The 23886-nt window shown below is 48.3% G+C and overlaps 1 protein-coding gene across 1 annotated transcript in view; it reads right to left on the minus strand.

Moving 5' to 3' along the window:
* LOC147118931 (uncharacterized) overlaps nucleotides 1–23886 on the minus strand; it is a 56431-nt gene that overhangs the window by 26999 nt on the left and 5546 nt on the right. The window contains exons 2-4 of the mRNA XM_085983999.1: nucleotides 22049–22482; nucleotides 21909–21967; nucleotides 21629–21824 (exon numbers count right to left, since the gene is read on the minus strand). Of these exons, the coding sequence (XP_085840125.1) occupies nucleotides 21629–21824; nucleotides 21909–21967; nucleotides 22049–22482 (689 nt within the window). The remainder of the gene's footprint in view (nucleotides 1–21628; nucleotides 21825–21908; nucleotides 21968–22048; nucleotides 22483–23886) is intronic.

A 23886-nucleotide genomic window follows, 5' to 3' on the forward strand; every position in this document is an offset into this window, starting at 1 on the left:
CCCAATCTCTCTCTCTCACACTCCCAATCTCTCTCTCTCTCACACTCCCAATCTCTCTCTCTCTCACACTCCCAATCTCTCTCTCACTCCCAATCTCTCTCTCTCTCACTCCCAATCTCTCTCTCTCTCACACTCCCAATCTCTCTCTCTCACACACTCCCAATCTCTCTCTCTCACACACTCCCAATCTCTCTCTCACACACACTCCCAATCTCTCTCTCACACACTCCCAATCTCTCTCTCTCACACTCCCAATCTCTCTCTCTCACACACTCCCAATCTCTCTCTCTCTCACACTCCCAATCTCTCTCACACTCCCAGTCTCTCTCTCTCACACACTCCCAATCTCTCTCTCTCACACACACCCAATCTCTCTCTCACACTCCCAATCTCTCTCTCTCACACTCCCAATCTCTCTCTCTCACACACTCTCAATCTCTCTCTCTCACACACTCCCAATCTCTCTCTCTCTCTCACACTCCCAATCTCTCTCACACACTCCAATCTCTCTCTCTCACACACTCCCAATCTCTCTCTCTCTCACACTCCCAGTCTCTCTCTCTCACACTCCCAATCTCTCTCTCACACTCCCAGTCTCTCTCTCTCACACTCCCAATCTCTCTCTCTCACACACTCCCAATCTCTCTCTCTCTCACACTCCCAATCTCTCTCTCTCTCACACTCCCAATCTCTCTCTCACACTCCCAGTCTCTCTCTCTCACACTCCCAATCTCTCTCTCTCACACTCCCAATCTCTCTCTCTCACACTCCCAGTCTCTCTCTCTCACATTCCCAATCTCTCTCTCTCACACTCCCAATCTCTCTCTCACACTCCCAATCTCTCTCTCTCACACTCCCAATCTCTCTCTCACTCCCAATCTCTCTCTCTCTCTCACTCCCAATCTCTCTCTCTCACTCCCAATCTCTCTCACACTCCCAATCTCTCTCTCTCTCACACTCCCAATCTCTCTCTCCTTCCCTCTCTCTCTCTCTCTCTCTCCTTCCCTCTCTCTGTCTCTCTCTCCTTCCCTCTCTTTCTCCTTCCCTCTCTCTCCTTCCCTCTCTCTCTCTCTCCTTCCATCTCTCTCTCTTTCCTTCCATCTCTCTCTCTCTCCTTCCCCCTCTCTCTCTCTCCTTCCCCCCTCTCTCTCTCTCCTTCCCTCTCTCTCTCTCTCCTTCCCTCTCTCTCTCCTTCCCTCTCTCTCATTCCCTCTCTCTCTCTCTCCTTCCCTCTCTCTCTTCCCCCCAGTCGCTCCCTCTCTCTCTTCCAACAACAACATGCCCTCGAGAAAGCCTCGGCACCGCCGGGCTCCCCCAGCTAGTATACTTATAAAACACCTTAGGATTTTCCTTTATTTTGCTCGCCAGTGTTATTTCATGGCCCCTCCTTGCCCTCCTAATTTCTCTTTTGAGTATGCCCCTGCACTTTTTATACTCCTCTAGGGCTTCCTCTGTCTTTAGTCTTTTGTAATTGCCAAAAGCCCCCCTTTTTTTCCTAATGCATTTTTGTATATCCCTTGTCATCCAAGGTTCCCTTTGCTTGTTGGTCCCACCCTTGACCTTTACAGGAACATGTTGGCGTTGTCCTCTCTCTATTTCCCTTCTGAAAGTCTCCCACTGTTTTGATGTGGATTTTCCTATAAGTAGCTGCTCCCAGTCCACTTTGGCCAGATCCTGCCTTATCATATTAAAATCGGCCTTCCCCCAATTTAGAACCCTTATTTCCGGGCCGTCTTTGTCTTTTTCCATGACCACCTTAAATCTCACCGAATTATGGTCACTGTCGCCAAAATGCTCTCCTACTGACAGTTCCACCACTTGCCCGGCTACATTTCCTAGAATTAGGTCCAGTACTGCCCCCTCTCTTGTAGGACTTTCTACATGTTGGCTCAAAAAGCTCTCTTGGATGCACTTTAAGAATTCTGCACCCTCTAAGCCTTTCACACTCTGACTATCCCAATTAATATTGGGGAAGTTGAAATCCCCCACTATTATTACCCTATTATTTTCGCACTTCTCTGAGATTTGCCTTCATGTCTTCATGAATGTCTTCACCCAGAGGATGGTGGGGGTCTGAAACTCACTGCCTGTAAGGGTGGTAGAGGCAGAGACCCTCACCACATTTAAAAAGTGCTTGGACGTGCACTTGAAGTGCCGTAACCTACAGGGCTACGGACCAAGAGCTGGAAAGTGGGATTAGGCTGGAGAGCTCTTTGTCGGCCAGCGCGGACACGATGGGGTGAAATGGCCTCCTTCTGTGCTGTAAATTTCAATGATTCTGCTGATGTTAATAACCCTATAACTGGGCTGGAGTTTAATATTCTGGATATATAGCTGATTGTATTCTCGGGGCTGCAGTGTCCCTTTAAGAACTGTTATCTGTGATCTTTCCCCTTAATTCAGGGACTCTCATTAGAAATTATTTTACAATAAAATTATGAACTTTTACTTCAATCCTAAGTTGATCTTTGTCTGAAAGGTTCCACGGATTAACATCTCCAATTAGAAAGTGCTGATTAATCCTCGCGGACAATTCTTACTGACTTGCACATTACACACAGTGGCACCTCCATTATCCACCAGAAAGAAGGGGAATGGGAATTGGTGGAGAATCGAGAGTCCCCAAATGTTGCCCCTTCCATCTGGTACAGCAATTCCCTTGGCACGGGAATGGAGACAAGTCCAGTTATCGTGATGGGATGAGTTAAAGGTATTTACTCAGACGGGCGGAAGGTGGGAAGTGGTTGTTACGTCCATGTGTAATTGAGACACGGACTGCAGGAGTTGGTTATAACAGGTGTTTACTGAGTGGAGACAAAACTGGAACTACTATACAAAGTTACTACACTGGCTTATATACAGGGGTGGTCACTACTGGTACTGCAGTATACAGGGGCTGCAGAATATAGTTCCTTCTTCAAAGCACATACACTACAATTCCTCCCCTTTTAGCTAAACAGTACATAACATTCGATTAATAATTAAATAACATATTTACAATTACAGTTGCTATATACATTAGCTGAAGTTAAGCAATTATAAATTCAGTCTTTGAGGAGGCTTCCTGATTCTGTCTGGATAACGCCTCTTTGGGGTATCAGGATCTTCTGGCAAAGTTGATTCGGGATCAACGTCGTTGCTTGGTTCGTCTGCTTCCAATATCACCGATTCTGAGGTAGATGCAATTGGTACTTCGGTTTCATCACCAGGTGTATCGGATCGTGGTGTGGATTTGATGTTTTCCAGTGACACTAGAATCTGGTCAGCATGGCGTCTTACAATGCTCTCTCCAACGTCCACGGTATAATTAGAGGTCCTTGCCGTGTACAGATCGTTCCTGGCTGCCATTTCACTGTGCGGTAGTCCCGGGCCAAAACTGGTTGACCTATCTTAAAACTCCTGGTCGGCCTTTCATTCATATTCTGAAACTGTCTGTTCTCCACATCTCTTCTGATGTTTGGCTTAACCAAATCCAAGCAGCATCGTAGTCTTCGATTGAAGAACATCATGGCTGGAGTTTGGTTGGTAACCGCATGTGTCGCATTCCGGTAGGCAAACAAGAAGTTGTCCACCTTGTGTTGTAGGGGTATGTCTTCATTACACATTGCCTTGATAGCCTTCTTGAATGTTTGAACGAACCTCTCAGCCAATCCATTGGTGGCTGGATGATATGGGGCGGATGTGTAATGCTTAACACCATTGTTCTTTAAGAACCTCAGGAACTACTGTGGTCCATTGTCGGAGCAAATCTGTTCAGGCAGCCCATTTCTGGCGAATATGGTTCGTAAGACTGTGATAGTTTTTTCTGTGGTGGTTGAGGACATTTTTATTACCTCTGGCCACTTTGAACGTGCATCCACCGCAATTAAAAACATCGAGTCCATAAATGGACCAGCAAAATCAATGTGCACCCTTTGCCATGGAGATGAGGGCCACTCCCATGGATGTAGAGGGGCTTGTGGTGGGGCGTTTTGGACCTTCTGGCATCCTGTACAGCTCTTGGTCATCTCTTCGATTTCTCTATCGATTCCCGGCCACCACACAAACGCTCTGGCTAAGTTCTTCATTTTTACCCCTCCCAGATGACCCTCATGAAGCTCATTGAGCACTCTATCCTTCAATTTGGGTGGAATTACTACTCTGGATCCACACATCAAGGTTCCTCTGCACACTGACAGCTGTTCTCTTCTCGGCGAGAATGCTGGCAACAGTGGTTCGCCATGTGCTGGCCATCCCTTCACCGTTAAATCATAGACCCAGGAGAGTGTCGGGTCATTTCAAGTTTCCTTTTCTATGTTTGCATTCGTCACAGGGAGACATTTGACTATGGTCGAGTGGAATATCTCCACTGGATCCACTGCAGGTGCTTCTTCCACCATCGGCAACGGTAGGCGCGACAATCCATCAGCATTCCCATGCTGTTTAGTTCCTTTGTACTCGATGTCATATTGGTGTGCCCCTAGGAAATGGGACCACCTCTGCAGCTGTTGTGCTGTCATTATCAGTACGCCCTTCTGAGGGTTGAAAATGGAGACAAGAGGTTGATGATCAGTTAGTAGAGTAAATTTCTGACCGTGCAGGTAGTGATTGAACTTATTCACCCCCCACACCAGGCTGAGGGCATCTCTGTCAATCTGGGCGTAGCTACGCTCGGCTGAAGTTAAAGAGCGTGATGCAAAAGCTATCGGCCTCTCTGAACCATCAAGGAATTTATGTGACAATACCGCTCCAATGCCTTAGGGAGATGCATCACACGCCAGTCTTATCGGTAGTGATGGGTTGTAGTGAGCCAATACTTCTCTTGAAGTGATGAGGTCCTTACTCTTCTGAAAGGCCCGCTTACATTCATCGCTCCATTTCCATGCTACTCCAGTTTGTAGTAGGGCGTTCAGTGGGTGCAGAATTGTGGACAAATTCGGCAAAAACTTATGGTAGTAATTCACCAATCCGAGGAATGATCTCAGTTGCGACACATTTTCAGGCGCTGCAGCCTTAACTACTGCTTCAATTTTGTCAGGGGGCTTATGTAACCCCTCTTCATCAATCACGTGGCCACAATACGATATCTGTTTCTTAAAAAACTCGCACTTGGGGCGATTGGCTCATAGCCCATGTTCTCTTAGTCTAGTGAGCACCTGCTCTAGGTTGGCAAGGTGTTCACTGTCATTTTCACCTGTCACTAGGATGTCGTCCAAGTAACACTGAGTCCCCGGAATCCCTTGCAGGACTTGTTCCATTGCTCTTTGCCATATCGCCGGAGCTGATGCTACTCCGAATACCAGTCGATTATTCTGGTAAAGACCTTTGTGAGTGTTTATCGTGAGATACTTCCTAGAGGATTCTTCAACCTCCATCTGCAAATATGCTTGTGCTAGGTCAATTTTTGTAAAACGCTTCCCTCCAGATAGTGAGGCGAAAATATCTTCTATCCTCGGAAGAGGATATTGTACTGTGTGAAGGATTGGGTTCACCGTCACCTTGAAGTCCCCACAGATGCGAACCTTCCTTAGTTCCTCAGACTTATTGTTTAACATTTTCTTCATGACAGGAACGATGGGTGTCGCCCACTCACTCCAGTCTATCTTAGATAACACGCCTGCATTCTCCAGATTCTCCAGCTCTGCCTCGATGGCTGGGCGAATTGCATATGGTACTGGTCTTGCTTTGAAAAACTTGGGAATTGCATTCTCTTCTATTTTTATCGAGGCGGTTATGCCTTTAAGAGTTCCCAGTTCTTGTTGAAATACCTCTTTAGCGTTAGCTAAGATTTTTGACAATCGTCCAGGTGTGACGTCGTCATCATTTTTACCAGCCACAGTCAGTGCCTGAATGGAGTGCCAGTCTAAACTTATCTTTCTGATCCATTCACGTCCCAATAACGGTGGTCCACCATCTTGCAGTATGTACAGATACAATTTCTGTATTTCCTTGCCGTTGTATTCGACAGGCACCCTTATTTTCCCTCTGGGGTATACTTTCTACCCCGTATGCATCTTCAAGACAATGGATGTGTCTTTCAAGGGTATGTGTGAGAATAGCCGCTCGTAGTCTCGTCGATTCATGACGGTCAGGGCTGATCCTGTATCCAATTCCATTTTGACTTGGGACCCTGCTATCATGAGGGTGACCCAAATGGTTCGGTGATCCTCTTTTGCGATTACGTTGTGAAGTTTGAGACAGCTTAGTCTCTTGTTCCCGGATTCACTATCGCTCTTCTGGTCTTTGGAACTACTGTCCGTCATCTTTTGTACTTTCCTGTACTGTTCCTTAGTAGCCTTTTTGTTGTCGTTAGTCTTCTTCCCGGACCTGCAAACTCGTGCAATGTGTCCCATCTTTCCGCATTGCCTGCATATTTTGTCCTTGGACCAGCAGTCCTCCTGGTCATGGGTTGTTCTGCCGCAGCGATAACATTTTTCAAATCCCCGTGTCATTTCATGGGTGCCGTATTCCTGTGGCTTTTGCTGTATTTCCACAGCTCCCCTTGCTGCTGCTTCATATGATACTGCCACGCTGAAAGCCTTACCTAGCGTCAGCTCTTTCTCTGAGAGTAACCTCTTCTGGGTTCCTTCACTCAGGAGTCCACAGACAAATTTGTCCCGTAGGGTATCTGCCAGTCCTGCTCCGAACTGGCAGTGCTTTGATAGCTTGTGTAGTTCCGTAAGGTAATCAGCATTGCTCTCATCTTTATGCTGATTTCTCTTGTGGAATTTAAATCTTTCTGCTATCAGCAGCGGTGTAGGATTTAGGTGTTCCTGTAGGATATCAACAATTTCGTTAAAACTCTTCGCCATCGGTTTGGCTGGAGTGATCAGGTTCCACAATAGGCCGTACGTTCTTGCACCCATTAAGTTTAGTAGTACCGATGCCTTTTTCTCATCGGCTACTTCATTTGCCTTGCAATATACTTTGACTCTTTCCACATACATGGTCCAGTCTTCTGTTGCATTATCGAAGGCAGTGATATTGCCAGTCTTTGGCATCTTAGAGATCTAAGATGGTGCCTCCCGCGCTTTGCCTTCTTTCCCGATTGAACAAAATGGCGCCTCCCGCGCTTTGCCTTCTTCCCCGCGGGATTAAGATGGCGCCTCCCGCACTTTTTGTCTTCTCCGCTGCTGCTAGCGCTGTTGCTGGCATTTTTATGCCTTGATGGCGATGCCCTGTGGTCTTCGCGCACTTCCCCCCCCGTGCTGCTGCTAACGCCGCTATCCGCGGTCCCCGTGGCAAACTGCAGCTCCTCGCGGCTTTCTGCACTTCTAATTTCTTTTATTTTAATTACTGTTCCCGTCGTCAGAGCAAACCCTATGGGACACTTTCCTCCCTAGTCTCGGGTCTGTGTGCTGCCCGGCTTCGTAGCACCGGCCGCGCCCTGTGTGCTCCACCCTCTCTCTCTCACTCTCCTCTTCCCGAAATCGCTGCTCGGCCCCGTCGAAAAGCCACCCGATCGAGCTCTAGCCCGCCACAGCCCAGGAAGGATCAGTGTACTACCTGCCAGCAGTCCGATTAGCTGGAACACCATAGACAGGATAACCAAGCCCCGCTCTCGACAGCCTCTCCTGCAAATCTTCGAATTCGATTAATCAGAGGCGGTTGCCCACGGTCGACGCCCGTTTCTTCTGTTTGTTTTGGGGGGTTTTTTCTTCCTTCTGGCGTCGACCTCTAACAACTTCGCTTCAGGGATGGATCCCCATGAGTTGGTGCAGAACTGTAGGTAAGTTCGGATCTGTTCGTCGCCAGTGTTACGTCCGTGTGTAATTGAGACACGGACTGCAGGAGTTGGTTATAACAGGTGTTTACTGAGTGGAGACAAAACTGGAACTACTATACAAAGTTACTACACAGGCTTATATACAGGGGTGGTCACTACTGGTACTGCAGTATACAGGGGCTGCAGAATATAGTTCCTTCTTCAAAGTACATACACTACAGTGATGTTCCATGGGGATCGGTGCTGGGACCACTGTTGTTCACCATTTACATGAATGATTTGGACTTGGGAATCAGAGGTACAATTTCAAAATTTGCTGATGACACTAAATTGGGGGACATAGTTAATACTGAGGAAGACTGCGATAACATCCTTGTAGAATTATTCAGTTGTGTTCAGTAAATAGCAGCATCTTTTAAGTTGCTTTGACTGATCACATCATTATATAGTTATGTGAAAAACAGAAACCATTAACAGCTCCCAATTTCAGAATTGTCAGATTCAAACTCAACTTCTTCCAAGTACAATCTAACATTTCAAAAATTGTAATGGATGTAGGCGAGATATTAGGACTGTTGTCTAACACAATCCAAACACAGTGACACACAGACAGATGGGCAGGTGTAGCTTCACAGCGAATCCTTTCAAGCCTCACTAAAAACTGGCAGACTGGCAATCTATTGTTCACTAATGGAGTTGTGATCTTTGTAAATTAAGAAAGGAAATGCATGGAAATGTGTCAAAGAATTGATTAACAGAGTGAGGCATCATCTCCCTTTGATTTCTATTTCTGACACCAGGCAACAGAAAAAGGTCATTACAACACGACATAAACAGACTCTTCAGGTGTGAGACATCAGACTTCAGAACAACACGTCTGCCAGCTCTGGCCACAAAGCTCAGTACAGTCAACCTTTCAGTAACTGCAGCCCTGATTAAATAACTAGTAGTTTAACATGTCTAGTAGAGCTTTTGTGTCAAAATAGAAGAAATAGAGCGGGCCTGTGTGGGAACACAGCATCGGCGGCAGTTCAAACCGGTGGCAGTAAGTCAGGAGCAGCCCGACTAGAGCGGGCCTGTGTGGGAACACAGCATCGGCGGCAGTTCAAACTGGTGGCAGTGAGTCAGGAGCAGCCCGACTAGAGCGGGCCTGTGTGGGAACACAGCATCGGCGGCAATTCAAACCGGTGGCAGTGAGTCAGGAGCAGCCCGACTAGAGCGGGCCTGTGTGGGAACACAGCATCGGCGGCAATTCAAACCGGTGGCAGTGAGTCAGGAGCAGCCCGACTAGAGCGGGCCTGTGTGGGAACACAGCATCGGTGGCAGTTCAAACCGGTGGCAGTGAGTCAGGAGCAGCCCGACCAGAGCGGGCCTGTGTGGGAACACATCATCGGCGGCAGTTCAAACCGGTGGCAGTGAGTCAGGAGCAGCCCGACTGAAGCGGGCCTGTGTGGGAACACAGCATCGGTGGCAGTTCAAACCGGTGGCAGTGAGTCAGGAGCAGCCCGACCAGAGCGGGCCTGTGTGGGAACACAGCATCGGCGGCAGTTCAAACCGGTGGCAGTGAGTCAGGAGCAGCCCGACTAGAGCGGGCCTGTGTGGGAACACAGCATCGGCGGCAGTTCAAACCGGTGGCAGTGAGTCAGGAGCAGCCCGACCAATTCAACAGCAGGGGATAGAGGTAAAAAGTAATCAAAGTGTGACGTCACCAGGAAGCAGGTAAGTGATTGGTTGGTGAGTATTTGGTTGGTGAGTATATCTCTTTTTTTTTTAAACTTTAACTCTGGTTTATAGTTTCTAAGGTCTCTCTGGTGTAGCAGGGACTGTTGGTAAACCAGTTAACTGTAGTGTAATTAGTGGGATTGATTGATTTAATTTAAATTCAATTAATTAAAGGGTAAGTCATGGCAGGACAGCCAGGCCCCGTGATCTGCTCCTCCTGCGATATGTGGGAACTCAGGGACACTTCCTGTGTCCCTGAAAACTACATGTGCAGGAAGTGCATCCAGCTGCAGCTACTAACAGACCGCATTGCAGCACTGGAGCTGCGATTGGACACATACTGGAGCGTTCACGATGCTCAGGACAACGTGAATAGCACATTTACGGAGTTGGACACACCACAGGTAGAGGTTGGACAGGAAGAAAGGGAACGGGTGACCAACAGGCAGAGTACTAGGCGCAGGCAGATAGTGCAGGGGTCCCCTGTGGCCATCCCCCTCTCCAACAGATACACCACTTTGAGTACTGTTGGGGGGGTGGCTTATCAGAGGAAGGCAGCAGCAGCCAACTTCCTGGCACCAGGTGTGGCTCTGCTGCACAGAATGGGAGGAGAAAGAGGGGTAGAGCTATGGTAATAGGGGATTCAATTGTAAGGGGAATAGATAGGCGTTTCTGCGGCCGCAAACGAGAATCCAGGATGGTGTGTTGCCTCCCTGGTGCAAGGGTCAAGGATGTCTCCGAGCGACTCCAGAACATCTTGGAAGGGGCGGGTGAACAGCCAGTTGTCGTGGTGCATATAGGCACCAACGATATAGGTAAAAAGCGGGATGAGGTCCTAAAAGCGGAGTATAGGGAGTTAGGAGATAAATTAAAAAACAGGACCTCAAAGGTAGTAATCTCAGGATTGCTACCAGTGCCACGTGCTAGTCAGAGTAGAAATAGAAGGATACTTCAGATGAATACGTGGTGCCAGGGGGAGGGATTCAAGTTCCTGGGACATTGGAACCGGTTCTGGGGGAGGTGGGACCAGTTCAAACCGGACGGTTTGCACCTGGGCAGGGCTGGAACCAATGTCCTAGGGGGAGTGTTTGCTAGTGCTGTGGGGGAGGGTTTAAACTAAAATGGCAGGGGGTTGGGAACCTGAGCAGGGAGACAGAGGAAAGGGAAACAAGGATAAAAGCAAAAGATAGGAAGGAGAAAAACAAAAGTGGCAGTCAGAGAAATCAACGGTTTAAATCAAACATGGCCACAGTAAATAATAATTCTAATAGGTCTAAGAGCGTTAAAAAAACAAGCCTGAAGGCTTTGTGTCTTAATGCGAGGAACATTTGTAATAAGGTGGATGAATTGGCTGCACAAATAGAAGTAAACAAATACGATTTGGTTGGGATTACGGAAACATGGCTCAAGGTAGGCCAGGACTGGGAACTCAACATCCAGGGGTATTCGATATTCAGGAAAGATAGGCAAAAAGGAAAGGGAGGTGGGGTAGCATTACTGGTTAAAGAAGGGATTAACACAATTGTAATGAAGGATATTAGCTCTGATGAGGTGGAATCTGTATGGGTAGAATTGAGAAATACTAAGGGGAAAAAAATGTTAGTGGGAGTGGTTTATAGACCTCCAAACAGTAAGGCGGAGGTTGGGGATGGCATTAAAAGAGAAATTAAAGAAGCGTGCAATAAGGGCACAGCAGTCATGATGGGTGACTTTAATCTACATATAGATTGGGCCAACCAAATGAGTAACAATACTGTGGAGGAGGAATTCCTGGAGTGTTTACGGGATGGTTTCCTGGACCAATATGTTGCGGAACCAACCAGAGATCAGGCCATCTTAGACTGGGTATTATGTAACGAGAAAGGATTAATTAGCAATCTTGTTGTAAGAGGCCCCTTGGGCCGGAGCGATCATAATATGATCGAATTCTTCATTAAGATGGAGAATGAAATAGTTGACTCGGAGACTAGGGTCCTCAATTTAAATAAAGGAAACTATGATGGTCTGAGGAGCGAGTTGGGTAGGATTGATTCGGGAATGGCACTCAAAGGGTTGACGGTGGATAGGCAATGGCAAACATTCAAAGACCGAATGGATGAACTACAGAATTTGTTCATCCCAGTTTGGCATAATTTTTTTTTAAAAAGGTGACCCAACCATGGCTAACAAGGGAAATTAGGGATAGCATAAGGTCCAAGGAGAGGGCATATAAATTGGCCAGAAAAAGCAATAATCCTGAGGATTGGGAGCAGTTTAGGATTCAACAAAGGAGGACAAAGGGATTAATTAAGAAAGGGAAAATAGAATATGAGAGTAAGCTTGCAGAGAACATAAAAACTGACTGTAAAAGCTTTTATAGATATGTGAAGAGAAAAAGATTGGTGAAGTCAAGCGTAGGTCCCTTGCAGTCAGAATCGGGGGAATTTATAATGGGGAACAAAGAAATGGCAGACCAACTAAATACATATTTTGGCACTGTGTTCACAAAGGAGGACACAAATAACCTCCCAGAGATGCCGGGGAACATAGGGTCTGATGAAAGGGTGGAACTGAAAGAAATCAGTATTTGTAGGGAAATGGTGTTAGGAAAATTGATGGGGCTGAAGGCCAATAAATCCCCAGGGCCTGATAATCTACATCCCAGGGTACTTAAGGAAGTGGCCCTAGAAATAGTAGATGCATTGCTGGTCATCTTCCAGAACTCGATAGACTCTGGAACGGTACCCATGGATTGGCGGGTAGCTAATGTTACCCCACTATTCAAAAAAGGTGGTAGAGAAAAGGCGGGGAATTATAGACCGGTAAGCTTGACATCGGTAGTGGGGAAAATGCTAGAGTCCATTATAAAAGATGTAATGGCAGAGCACTTGGAAAGCAGTGACTGGATCGGACAAAGTCAACATGGATTTACAAAAGGTAAATCATGCTTGACTAATCTACTGGAATTTTTTGAGGATGTAACTGGTAAAATAGATAAGGGAGAACCAGTGGATGTGGTATATTTGGACTTTCAGAAGGCTTTCGATAAGGTCCCACATAAGAGATTAGCGTGCAAAATTAAGGCACATGGGATTGGGGGCAAGGTATTGACTTGGATAGAGAACTGGTTGGCGGACAGAAAGCAAAGAGTTGGAATAAACGGGTCGTTTTCCGAGTGGCAGGCAGTGACTAGTGGGGTACCGCAAGGATCGGTCCTAGGACCCCAGCTGTTCACAATATATATTATTGATCTGGACGAGGGAATTGGATGTAATATCTCCAAATTTGCAGACGACACAAAGCTGGGGGGGAGGGTATGCTGTGAGGAGGATGTCGTGAAACTCCAGCACGATTTGGACAGGTTGGGTGATTGGGCAGAAACATGGCAAATGCACTATAATGTGGGTAAATGTGAGGTTATCCACTTTGGTGGCAAAAACAGGAAGGCAGATTATTATTTGAATGGTAATAGATTGGGAGAAGGGGAAGTGCAAAGAGACCTGGGTGTTCTTGTACACCAGTCGCTGAAGGTAAGCATGCAGGTGCAGCAGGCGGTTAAGAAGGCAAATGGTATGTTGGCCTTCATAGCAAGAGGGTTCGAGTACAAGAACAAGGATGTCTTGCTGCAGTTGTACAGGGCCTTGGTGAGACCACACCTTGAGTATTGTGTGCAGTTTTGGTCGCCTTACCTGAGGAAGGACGTTCTTGCCATGGAAGGAGTGCAGCGAAAATTCACCAGGCTGATACCTGGGATGGCAGGAATGACGTATGAGGAAAGATTGTGTCGATTGGGCTTATACTCACTGGAGTTTAGCAGATTGAGAACTCATCGAAACCTATAAAATTCTGTCAGGCCTGGACAGACTAGATGCAGGAAGGATGTTTCTAATGGCCGGTGTTAAGTCTGTGTGTTCCAGTTGTATTAAGATTAATTACTGACACAGACTACAGAATAAAGTTCAACAGGTCTTTACTAGTTGGAGGTCAGGACTATACTAAATATAATATCACTACACAGGACTTATATACCGGTGGTCACCACCGGTATTACGTATACAGCAGCCAGAGAAAGTAGTGCATCTCTTAAGGTGGAACAGGCTTAAGTTCTCTTAAGGTGGAACCGGTTACATACACCACAATCCTCCCTTTTTAGCTTAACAGTCATATCCCCATTTAACATAACATCATAACATATATACATATATAACTTCAGGTATAAACAGTTCAAAAGTTCAGTCTCTCAGGAGGCCTTCTGATTCGGTTTGGATAACGCCTTTCAGTGGTCTCTGATTCTTGTTGCTGAGGTGACTCTTCTTGTTGGTTTCCTATGTATTGGACGTCATCATCAGGTACAGTCCCTGCCGAGGTAGATGCTTCAGGTTCATTAACGTCTTCCACAGTTGTCTCTGTCGCAACCATGGGTTCGACCCTTGCTCTTGATTCTACCAGTTGATCCGCATGACGCCTTATCACATTGTTACCAATATCTACTGTGTACATCAGAGGTCCTTGTCTGGCCCGAATTGTTCCGGACTGCCATTTTTCGTTTCCATAGCCCCTTGCCAACACTGGCTGTCCTACGTCGAAACTTCGAGTGGTCTTGTTATTAATATGCCGGAACTGTTTGTTTTCCACTTCCCTCCGCACATTTGGTTTTAACAAGTCCAACCTGGACCGCAACCTCCTGTTATAAAACATCATGGCAGGACTTTGGTTAGTCACTGCATGAGCGGCGTTTCGATATGCCATTAGGAAATTGTCCACCTTGTGTTGTAACGGAATCTGATCATCGTTCATGGCCTTTATTGCCTTTTTGAATGTTTGGACAAATCTCTCGGCCAACCCGTTTGTCGCTGGATAATATGGGGCAGAGGTATAATGTTTCACCCCATTCTTCTTTAAGAATTTTTGGAATTCTTCCGACACGAACTGTGGTCCGTTGTCGGAACATATCTGTTCTGGCAATCCGTTCCTTGCGAATATTGTTCTTAACACGCAATTGTCTTTTCTGAAGCAGTGGTATTCATCTTGATCACTTCTGGCCATTTGGAATGTGCGTCCACCGCAATTAGGAACATGGAGTCCATGAATGGACCAGCAAAGTCAATATGTACGCGTTGCCATGGGGCTGAAGGCCATTCCATGGGTGTAGCGGTGCGATCGGAGGTGCATTTTGCACTTTTTGGCACCCAGCGCAGCTTTTTGTCAACTCCTCTATCTGTTGGTCAATGCCCGGCCACCATACATAAGCCCTAGCAAGACTTTTCATCTTAACTCCCCCCAGATGACCTTCATGCAGTTCCTTTAGAACTCTTTCCCGTAACTTGGGAGGAATAATCACTCTTGTCCCGTACATCAAAGTACCATGGCAGACGGACAGCTGGTCTCGCCTTGCCGAGAATGCCAGTAACAGAGGATCACCATGTGTTGGCCATCCCTTCACTGTCACCTCGTAAACTCGGACAGTGTCGGGTCGTTCCTGGTTTCTCTTTCAATACTTGCATTGGTGACTGGTAAACACTCGATGATGGTCGAATGAAATAACTCAACAGGGTCAACTTTCGTCGTCTCTTCTGCTTCAGGTAGTGGCAGGCGCGACAGCCCATCAGCATTGCCATGCTGCTTTGTACCTTTGAATTCTATTTGATATTGATGTGCCCCTAGGAAAAGGGACCATCTCTGGAGTCGCTGTGCTGTCATCACCGAAACACCCTTCTTAGGGTTAAAAATGGATACCAACGGCTGATGGTCTGTCAGAAGTGTGAATTTTTGGCCCTGCAGGTAATGATTAAACTTCTTCACTCTCCATACAAGGCTGAGAGCCTCCCTATCGCTCTGCGCATAGTTGCGCCCAGCGGAGGTCAATGATCTGGATGCAAACGCGACTGGCCTTTCCGTGCCATTTGGCAACTTGTGTGAGAGTACTGCCCCAATACCATATGGAGAAGCATCACAAGCCAACCGAATAGGCAGTGTCGGGTTGAAGTGAGCCAACACTTCCTCTGAGGTGATCAATTCTTTGCTTTTGCGAAATGCCTTCTTACAGTTTTCGCTCCATTCCCATGGTACCCCCTTCTGTAAAAGAGCATTCAGCGGGTGCAGTACCGTGGATAGATTCGGTAGAAACTTATGGTAATAGTTAATCAATCCCAGAAACGACCTCAACTGAGAGACATTATCCGGAGCGGGAGCCTTTACAACTGCCTCTATCTTGTCAGGAGACTTATGAAGCCCCTCCCGGTCAATGACATGACCACAGTACGAGAACCGCTTCTGAAAGAACTCACATTTCTGCTGATTAATTCTAAGTCCATACTCTTTCAGTCTGTTGAGCACCAGTTCCAAGTTTGCGAGGTGTTCTTCATCACCATCACCTGTAATCAGAATATCGTCCAGGTAACATTGTGTGCCTGGAATTCCCTGTAATACCTGCTCCATGGCCCTCTGCCAAATTGCCGGAGCCGATGCCACTCCAAAAACCAGCCTATTATACCGGTACAAACCTCTATGCGTGTTGATCGTGAGGTACTGGCGTGACTCTTCATCAACCTCCATCTGCAAGTACGCCTGCGCCAGGTCTATCTTGGTGAAGTGTTTCCCGCCAGACAACGAAGCAAAAATATCCTCAATCCGCGGAAGCGGATACTGCACCGTGTGAAGCACCGGATTAACGGTGATCTTGAAATCTCCACAGATGCGAACCTTCCCTGGTTCTCCTGGCTTGTTGCTCGAAGGACGTTTCATAACGGGAACAATGGGCGTAGCCCACTCACTCCAATCTACCTTAGACAGTACACCTGAACGTTCTAGCGCTTCCAGTTCCGCTTCTACAGTAGGTCGTATTGCATAGGGTACCGGTCTGGGTTTGAAAAATTTTGGTTGTGCATGTTCATCAATCTTGATGTTTGCCGTAATTCCTTTCAGTGTTCCCAGTCCTTGCTGGAACACCTCTTTAGCATCATCCAATATTTTGGACAATCGTTTAGGTTTGACATCTGTTTCCCCGGAATCTACCGTTAGTGCTTTTAAGGAGTGCCAGTCCATATTCATTTTCCTAATCCACTCCCGTCCCAGTAGTGGTGGACCTCCTTCAGGTAGCACATATAAGTCCATTACTTGGCTTTCTTCACCCTTGTGGACCACTTTTACCTCTATCTTTCCGATGGGGTACACTCTTTGCCCCGTGTATGTTTTCAATATAATCTCCATATCCCATAGGGGAATATGTTGGAATAACCTTTTGTAATCTTTCTTATTCATGACCATCAATGCCGATCCAGTGTCCAATTCCATCTTTACTTGGACTCCTGCTATCTGAAGAGTGACCCAAATTGTCTGGAGATCTGCATCCTTACCAACGTTGTGTACTCTTAAGCTACCCAGTTCATTACTGCTAGCGTCTGAATCTGACTTCTGTTCGTTCGAACTGGTCTTTGTCACCTTGTGCACCTTTATGTATTTTCCTTGCGGTGACTTTTTGTTGCTGGTCTTCTTTCCTGACCGGCATACTTTAGCTATGTGGCCAAGCCTGCCACACGTTCTGCATTCTTGGTTTTTAAACCAACACTGGTTCTGATCGTGTGTTGTCTTTCCACAACGATAACATTTTACACTACTCAAACCCAATTTATTTGTACTGTGTTCCGGTGACCGTAGCTGCATTACTGCCGTGCCTCTCGCTGCGGCTTCGTGTGCTGCTGCCATAATGACCGCTTTCTCAAGCGTCAGCTCATTCTCCTCGAGCAGTCACTTTTGTGTATCTTCTTTTAATAATCCACACACAAATTTGTCTCTTAGTGCGTCTGTTAGTCCTGTTCCAAACTGACAGAACTTTGCTAGCTTACGCAATTCCATTAAATATTCAGCATTGCTTTCATCCTTCAGCTGCCTTCTGCTGTAAAATTTAAATCGTTCCGCTAGCATCAGCGGCGTGGGGTTTAGATGATTTTTCAGGACAGTAACAATCTCCTCGAACGTCTTATCCGCCAGTTCATCTGGTGATAAAAGTTGTTTCAATTGCCCGTATGTCTTCGCACCCATTAAGTTCAATAACGTTAGTGCTTTCTCTGCATCTGGGATTTTATTTGCTTTACAATAATTTTGTATGCGTTCTACATACATGGCCCAATCTTCGATGTCGCCATCAAAGGTATCCATGTTCCCATGTTTAGGCATCGTTGCAATTTATTTTATCCCAAGATGGCGGCTTCCCGCTCTTGTCTTCGTCCTCCGCCTACAAAATGGCGGTTTTCCCGTGCTTGGCGGTCTTCACCCACTGGCTGCAATGGCGTTTGGCGTGCCGCTGCTGCTCCCCTTTCCCAGCGGTTAGTAACTCCCCCGACGCTGTCTCCGCTTCACCGCGGCTCCCTCGGGCATTCGCGCTTCCCCGATGTCGCGCCTCGCAGCCCTTCTTGCAGCCCGGTTATTAGCACCGGCTGCGTTCACCTTCACCGCGGCTCTCGCGCCTTCAGTCGCCCCAGACGCTGCGCCTTTTTGGCCCGAAAGCGGCCCGGCCCTTATCACCAGCCGCGATCGATGTCCCCACGCTGCGCCTTTCGGCCCGAATGCGGCCCGGCCCTTATCTCCAGTCGCAATCGATCTCACCGCCCTTATTCCTCCGTCTTCCTCCCCCCGTCTGTACAGCCAACGCGGCCGACTTTCTGCTCGCGTCGCTGACCGGCTTACCCACCACCGAGGTCGAAAGAAGATAGCTGACTGCCGCTGATGGAGGCTTCGAGTTCAGGATGTCTTCTGCACTCTGGGTTCTCGATGCCTGCCGCGCGACGTGTCTTCCAGCAGGGTGATGAGGGTGGATGCCTCTCTTCGACGCCCGTTCTGTGGACGAAGCCACCGTGGATATAAACTGCCGCAGGGTAAGAATCAGACTCGTCGCCACTGTTAAGTCTGTGTGTTCCAGTTGTATTAAGATTAATTACTGACACAGACTACAGAATAAAGTTCAACAGGTCTTTACTAGTTGGAGGTCAGGACTATACTAAATACAATATCACTACACAGCACTTATATACCGGTGGTCACCACCGGTATTACGTATACAGCAGCCAGAGAAAGTAGTACATCTCTTAAGGTGGAACAGGCTTAAGTTATCTTAAGGTGGAACAGGTTACATACACCACAGCTGGGGAGTCCAGAACCAGGGCTCATAGTCTAAGGATAAGGGGTAAGCCATTTAGGACTGAAATGAGGAGGAATTTCTTCACCCAGAGAGTGGTGAACCTGTGGAATTCTCTGCCACAGAGGGCGGTGGAGGCCAGTTCATTAAGTATATTCAAGAAAGAGTTGGATATATTTCTTAAGGCTAAAGGGATCAAGGGATATGGGGAGAAGGCAGGGACCGGGTACTGAATTTGGATGATCAGCCATGATCTCATTGAATGGCGGAGCAGGCTCGAAGGGCCGAATGGCCTACTCCTGCTCCTATCTTCTATGTATCTATGTATCTATGTATAAATGTATTTGTGACACACACACAATTAATAATTAAATCACAATGTGATTGTGAGGATCGATTATCGCCTCTTTAACCTTCCGTGCCCAGCAGTTGAGGAAGGTATCAAGTGAACCGGTGGACACCGCCTGCTCCCTGTCCAGGGCCACCCAGGCAGGGACAAGACCGCGGGAGAGAGGCAGGCAGCCAGAGTGACCCCCCCATGGGCCCCGCCCATCCTGGGCCGACAAATTGCTGTTTTCGCCAGGCCCAAGAGCAGGTCCGGGAGAAGATCCTCCGACTTACCCACCCCCTCCGCACCGGGCGGGCATAGATTAGGAGCGTGGGGCTAAAGTGTAACCAAGAGTTGAGGAGCAGCCCCTTCAGGTAACTATACAGGGGCTGTAACCTCTCACACTGAATATATACACGGCCCGTGGACTCCTCTAGGCCACAAAAAACACATCTGGCCTTGGAGTCCGGAAAGGAGCTTAAAAACTGTTGCACACAACAGCTCCTTGTAACAGTCTCCACCCCAGATCCCCAATGGTGCAGGGAAGGACCCCCGCGTAGAGAGCCCTCCACTGGGGAACCTCGCCTCCGCCGGACAGCAAGATGACCCGCCAGTCTGATTGAGATTGGGCAATAAACAAAATGAATCAATAAATGATACAGAAACCCGAGTCCCCGGGTCCTCAGCCCTGGTGTGAAATACGCTGGCCACCAATTTTCCGTTACTGACTCGCACCTCAGGCCCCACCCAGTCTGGTTTAATTACTAAATGTTTTCTAACTCGGGTTCAGGCCTGTCATTCTGAGGGAAACAAGGCCTCATTTATTGGTGAGTCCCCCCCGAGCGGCTGTTAATGGCTTTAATAAACTGGCAGCAAGGTTTTTTTTAAAGGTGGAAAGAGGTGAAAAACACCACGAGCGATGCCTCAAAACTCACGGACAGAGAAATCCACTTCATCAGCGCCCCTGCCACAGGACTCAATATCCACCCCCTCCACCACTGGTGCACTGTGTCTGCAGTATGTACGGTCTACAAGATGACCACGGTCAGGCCGTGTGGAGTCAAAGGTCAGGTAACAGAATGGATGGAAAGATCGCTACAAACTTCCCGTAACTCCAACCCTCTGATTTCTGTTTTGTAGCCAGCTTTCCATCCATTCTGCTGCCTGGCCCTTCACTCCACACGGCCTGACCTGGGTCATCTTGTCGATCTTACAAACTGTTTATGGATAGCAAGCTGGTTACAGAAAACAGAGAGTAGGGGTTAGGAGTGGCAAAAGGTGGGAAGTGGTGTTCCACAGGGAATGGTGCTGGGACCACTGTTGTTCACCATTTACAGAAACAATTTCGACTCGGGAATCAGAGGAACAATTTCAAAGTTTGTCGATAACACCAAATTGGGTGGTAGAGTTAATACTGAGGAAGACAAAATGAAAAAGACATTAATACATTTCAGAATGGGCGTGTAATTGGCAAATGAATTTCACTGTAGATCAGTGTGAGGTGGTGTGTTTTGGTGGGAAGAATAAGGAGGCCACACACTACTTGGACAAGGGGGAGAAATTGGGTTGCTTTGCGCCTCCCGCGATATTCAGCAGGAGGTTAGCGGCGGCGGTAGCCGGTAGCTCCCCGCGGCACTGCACCGCTGGCAATGACGTCATCACCATGCGCAGCGCCCCGGCTGCAACCTTGGGTTGCGACCCCTGACCTATCGCCGGACGATATGTCCGACAGGGTCAGGGGTCGATCCTGCAGCCGTGGCGGCACCACTTAAAGGGCAGGTATCGGGCGGCAACTTTTTATTTTGGCCGACTGCCTTTCTTCTTCGGGGTGTTGGCCATGATCGCTCAGCCCGGCGCTCCTCTTGATCTGACACCACGCTCCCGGTGGTCCAGCAGGGCCCCGGTGTGCGCAGTGCTAGGTCCCTCCCCTTTTAACAGGGAGGGAGGTCTGCTGTGACGCGGAGCTATGAGCCGATGGGCGTGGCGCTGTTACACGAAGCACTACGGAATTCACTGGTAGCGCCTCAAGAGGGAGGGAAGCGCTTCCAGTAGCACCCCGCCTCCTGCCTGGGGCACTACCACAGAATTTAATGCACAGGGGTGCTAACTTTTTCGGGGCGCTAAAATTAGCCCCAGCGACGTTAGCGACCCAAAGGGGGCGCCACCGAATTTTCCCCTAAGAGTCTAAATGGGCTGGAGGAGCAGAGGGATCCAGGGATACGGTTACACTAATCACTAAAAGTAACGACACAGGTTAATAAGGCCATTAAAAAAAAAGCACTGGGCTACATTCCTAAAGGAGCCTCCTGTTCCGTGCCGAGGAGCTCTGAACCATGGCAGAGAGCGGCTGGGACACGTTTCTCACACGCCTCGAGATTAACCCACACGGAGACTTTACTGTCAGTGAAGAGAGACGAGAAAGACCAAAGTGCCGTTTGCCCCTCTCAGTGTGGCCCTGAAGGACTGTGTCCAGGCTGAAGTTCTGTTCCCGCTGTACGATCCTTCCCCAGAATGTCCTTTCTGAGCTCCAGCCAGGTGATGCTAAACACTCAGGTGGGAAAGAAGAAAATCTACAACAATGTCTTTAAAACAAAGCTGATTTATTTGACATCTATCCAGAATATTAAACTCCAGCCCAGTTAGAGGGGTTATTAACATCAGCAGAAACAAATCCCAACTGTCAGAATGACATGGCTCAGTCCTGGATGTGATTAACAGCAGCAACAACAGCAGAATCCAACCCCTGCAGTCACTTGTGAACTCGCTGGTGTGTCAACAGGTTGGATGAATTAGTGAATCCCTTCCCACACACGGAGCAGGTGAACGGCCTCTCCCCAGTGTGAGTGCGCTGGTGTCTCAACATGCTGGATGAACGAGTGAATCCTTTCCCACACTCAGAGCACCTGAATGGCCTCTCCCCAGTGTGAACACGTTGATGGCGTGTCAGTTCCCCGGAACTTTTATAGCACTTCCCACAGTCCGAGCATTTAAAAGGTCTCTCATCAGTGTGAACAAGTTGATGTTTCAGCAGGTTGGATGACTGAGTGAATCCTTTCCCACACTCGGAGCAGGTGAATGGCCTCTCCCCAGTGTGAATTTGCTGGTGTACAGTGAGTTCTGATGATTGCTTGAACCCAGTCCCGCAGTTAGAGCATCTGAATGGTCTCTCGTCAGTGTGAACACGTTGATGCTGTGTCAGTTCCCCAGAACTTTTATAGCACTTCCCGCAGTCCGAGCATTTAAAAGGCCTCTCGTCAGTGTGAACTCGCTGGTGTTTCAGCAGGCCGGATGACTGAGTGAATCTCTTCCCACACACGGAGCAGGTGAACGGTCTCTCCCCAGTGTGAGCGCGCTGATGATTCAGCAGGGTGGATGACTGAGCGAATCCCTTCCCACATACGGAGCAGGTAAACGGCCTCTCCCCAGTGTGAACTCGCTGGTGTGTCAGCAGGCTGGATGAATCAGTGAATCCCTTCCCACAGTCAGAGCAGGTGAATGGCCTCTCCCCAGTGTGAGTGTGCTGGTGTGTCAGCAGGTTGGATGAACGACTGAATCCCTTCCCACACTCAGAGCAGGTGAATGGCCTCTCCCTGGTGTGAATGCGCTTGTGTGTCGCTAGGCCAGAGGATCGGCTGAAGCCTCGTCCACACACAGAACACGTGTATGGTTTCTCCCCGCTGTGAATGGTGCTTTTTGCTTCCATGTTCAGAGGCCGATGATACTCAGATCCTGACGAATCGAGTGACTGTCAGATCTTGATATGATGTGTCGTTTGAGTTTCCCGTCTGCAAATTCTCCCCTTCTAATACCCTGTAAAATTAATTTAAAACAGGGACTGTGAGAGAGAACCCACTAAAGAGGCAGGTTGTGAAATTGAACTCAATGAATCTGGTCATTTGTGGGGTTGGCACCAGAAAAAAGTGACCATGAAAGCTGCCGGATTGTTGTAAAATCCCACTGGTTCACTAATGTCCTTCAGGGAAGGGAATCTGCCACCTGGTCTGGGCCTACACACGACTCTGGCCTCTATGGGAGGAGAGAGAGCGAGAGAGAGAGGTGGGAGTGGGAGGGGGAGGGGGCGAAGGAAAGGAACTTTATACATCTGCAACTCGACCAGAACTTTGACAGAACCTCCAAAACCCGCAACCTCCAGCACCTAGAAGGGCAAAGGCAGAAGGTGCATGGGAGCACCATCACCTCCAAGTTCCCCTCCAAGTCACACACCATCCTGACTTGGACATATATCGCCATTGCTACATCATCACTGGGTCAAAATCCTGGAACTCCTTACACAACAGCATTGTGGGAGTACCTTCACCACACGGACTGCAGCGGTTCAAGAAGAAGGCCCACCACCCCCTTCTCAACGGGAAGCTGGGGATTGGTCATATATTCTGGTCTTGTGAGTGATGCCCACATCCCAAGAATGAATTAAACAAATCTGTATGTAAACTGGATTAAAAGCCTCCACAGAAATACTTGTTCCTAAAACAATGTTCTTTTACATTGTAGGGACAATGTCTGTTTAACAACCTAATCTCCCCTAGAATCCACCTCCCTTGACAGTCCCACATTGGAAATTGTTGGGTCCTCCTGGGCTCAGAAGTACTGAAGGTTAAACCCAGCAGCTCCTCCTCCATCTCCACTCCAGCTCAAACTGAAGCAACAAAAAGACCTACACAGGCGGCCAGGGACCTACCTTCCGTCAGCCTGCAATAAAACTCTTCCCAACAGCCGCTGACTAATGGCGGCTGCAGCACCCACAATTCCCCGCGCCCCAGAAACCGCTCTATCCAGGACGCTGATTTCCCCGCTGAGAGTGCGCATGCTCCCCTGGGCCGCGGGCCATTCTCGGAGCTGGCTCCTGTCCTTTGTCCCGATTCAGACTCGGTGGAACCGGCTGAAGAAACCGGGAAGCGGCGGCTCGGATGGGGGAGGCGCTGCATCCTGAGTTTCCTGGTACCGGGGCCCTGGCCGCATGTCCGCCGGGCCCGGCCACTCTGATTCTGATTGAGTTTT

The sequence above is a fragment of the Somniosus microcephalus genome, chromosome 4, assembly GCF_052327205.1.
Source record: "Somniosus microcephalus isolate GS21.2 chromosome 4, FLI_Smic_1.0, whole genome shotgun sequence".
Taxonomy (NCBI): Eukaryota; Metazoa; Chordata; class Chondrichthyes; order Squaliformes; family Somniosidae; genus Somniosus; species Somniosus microcephalus.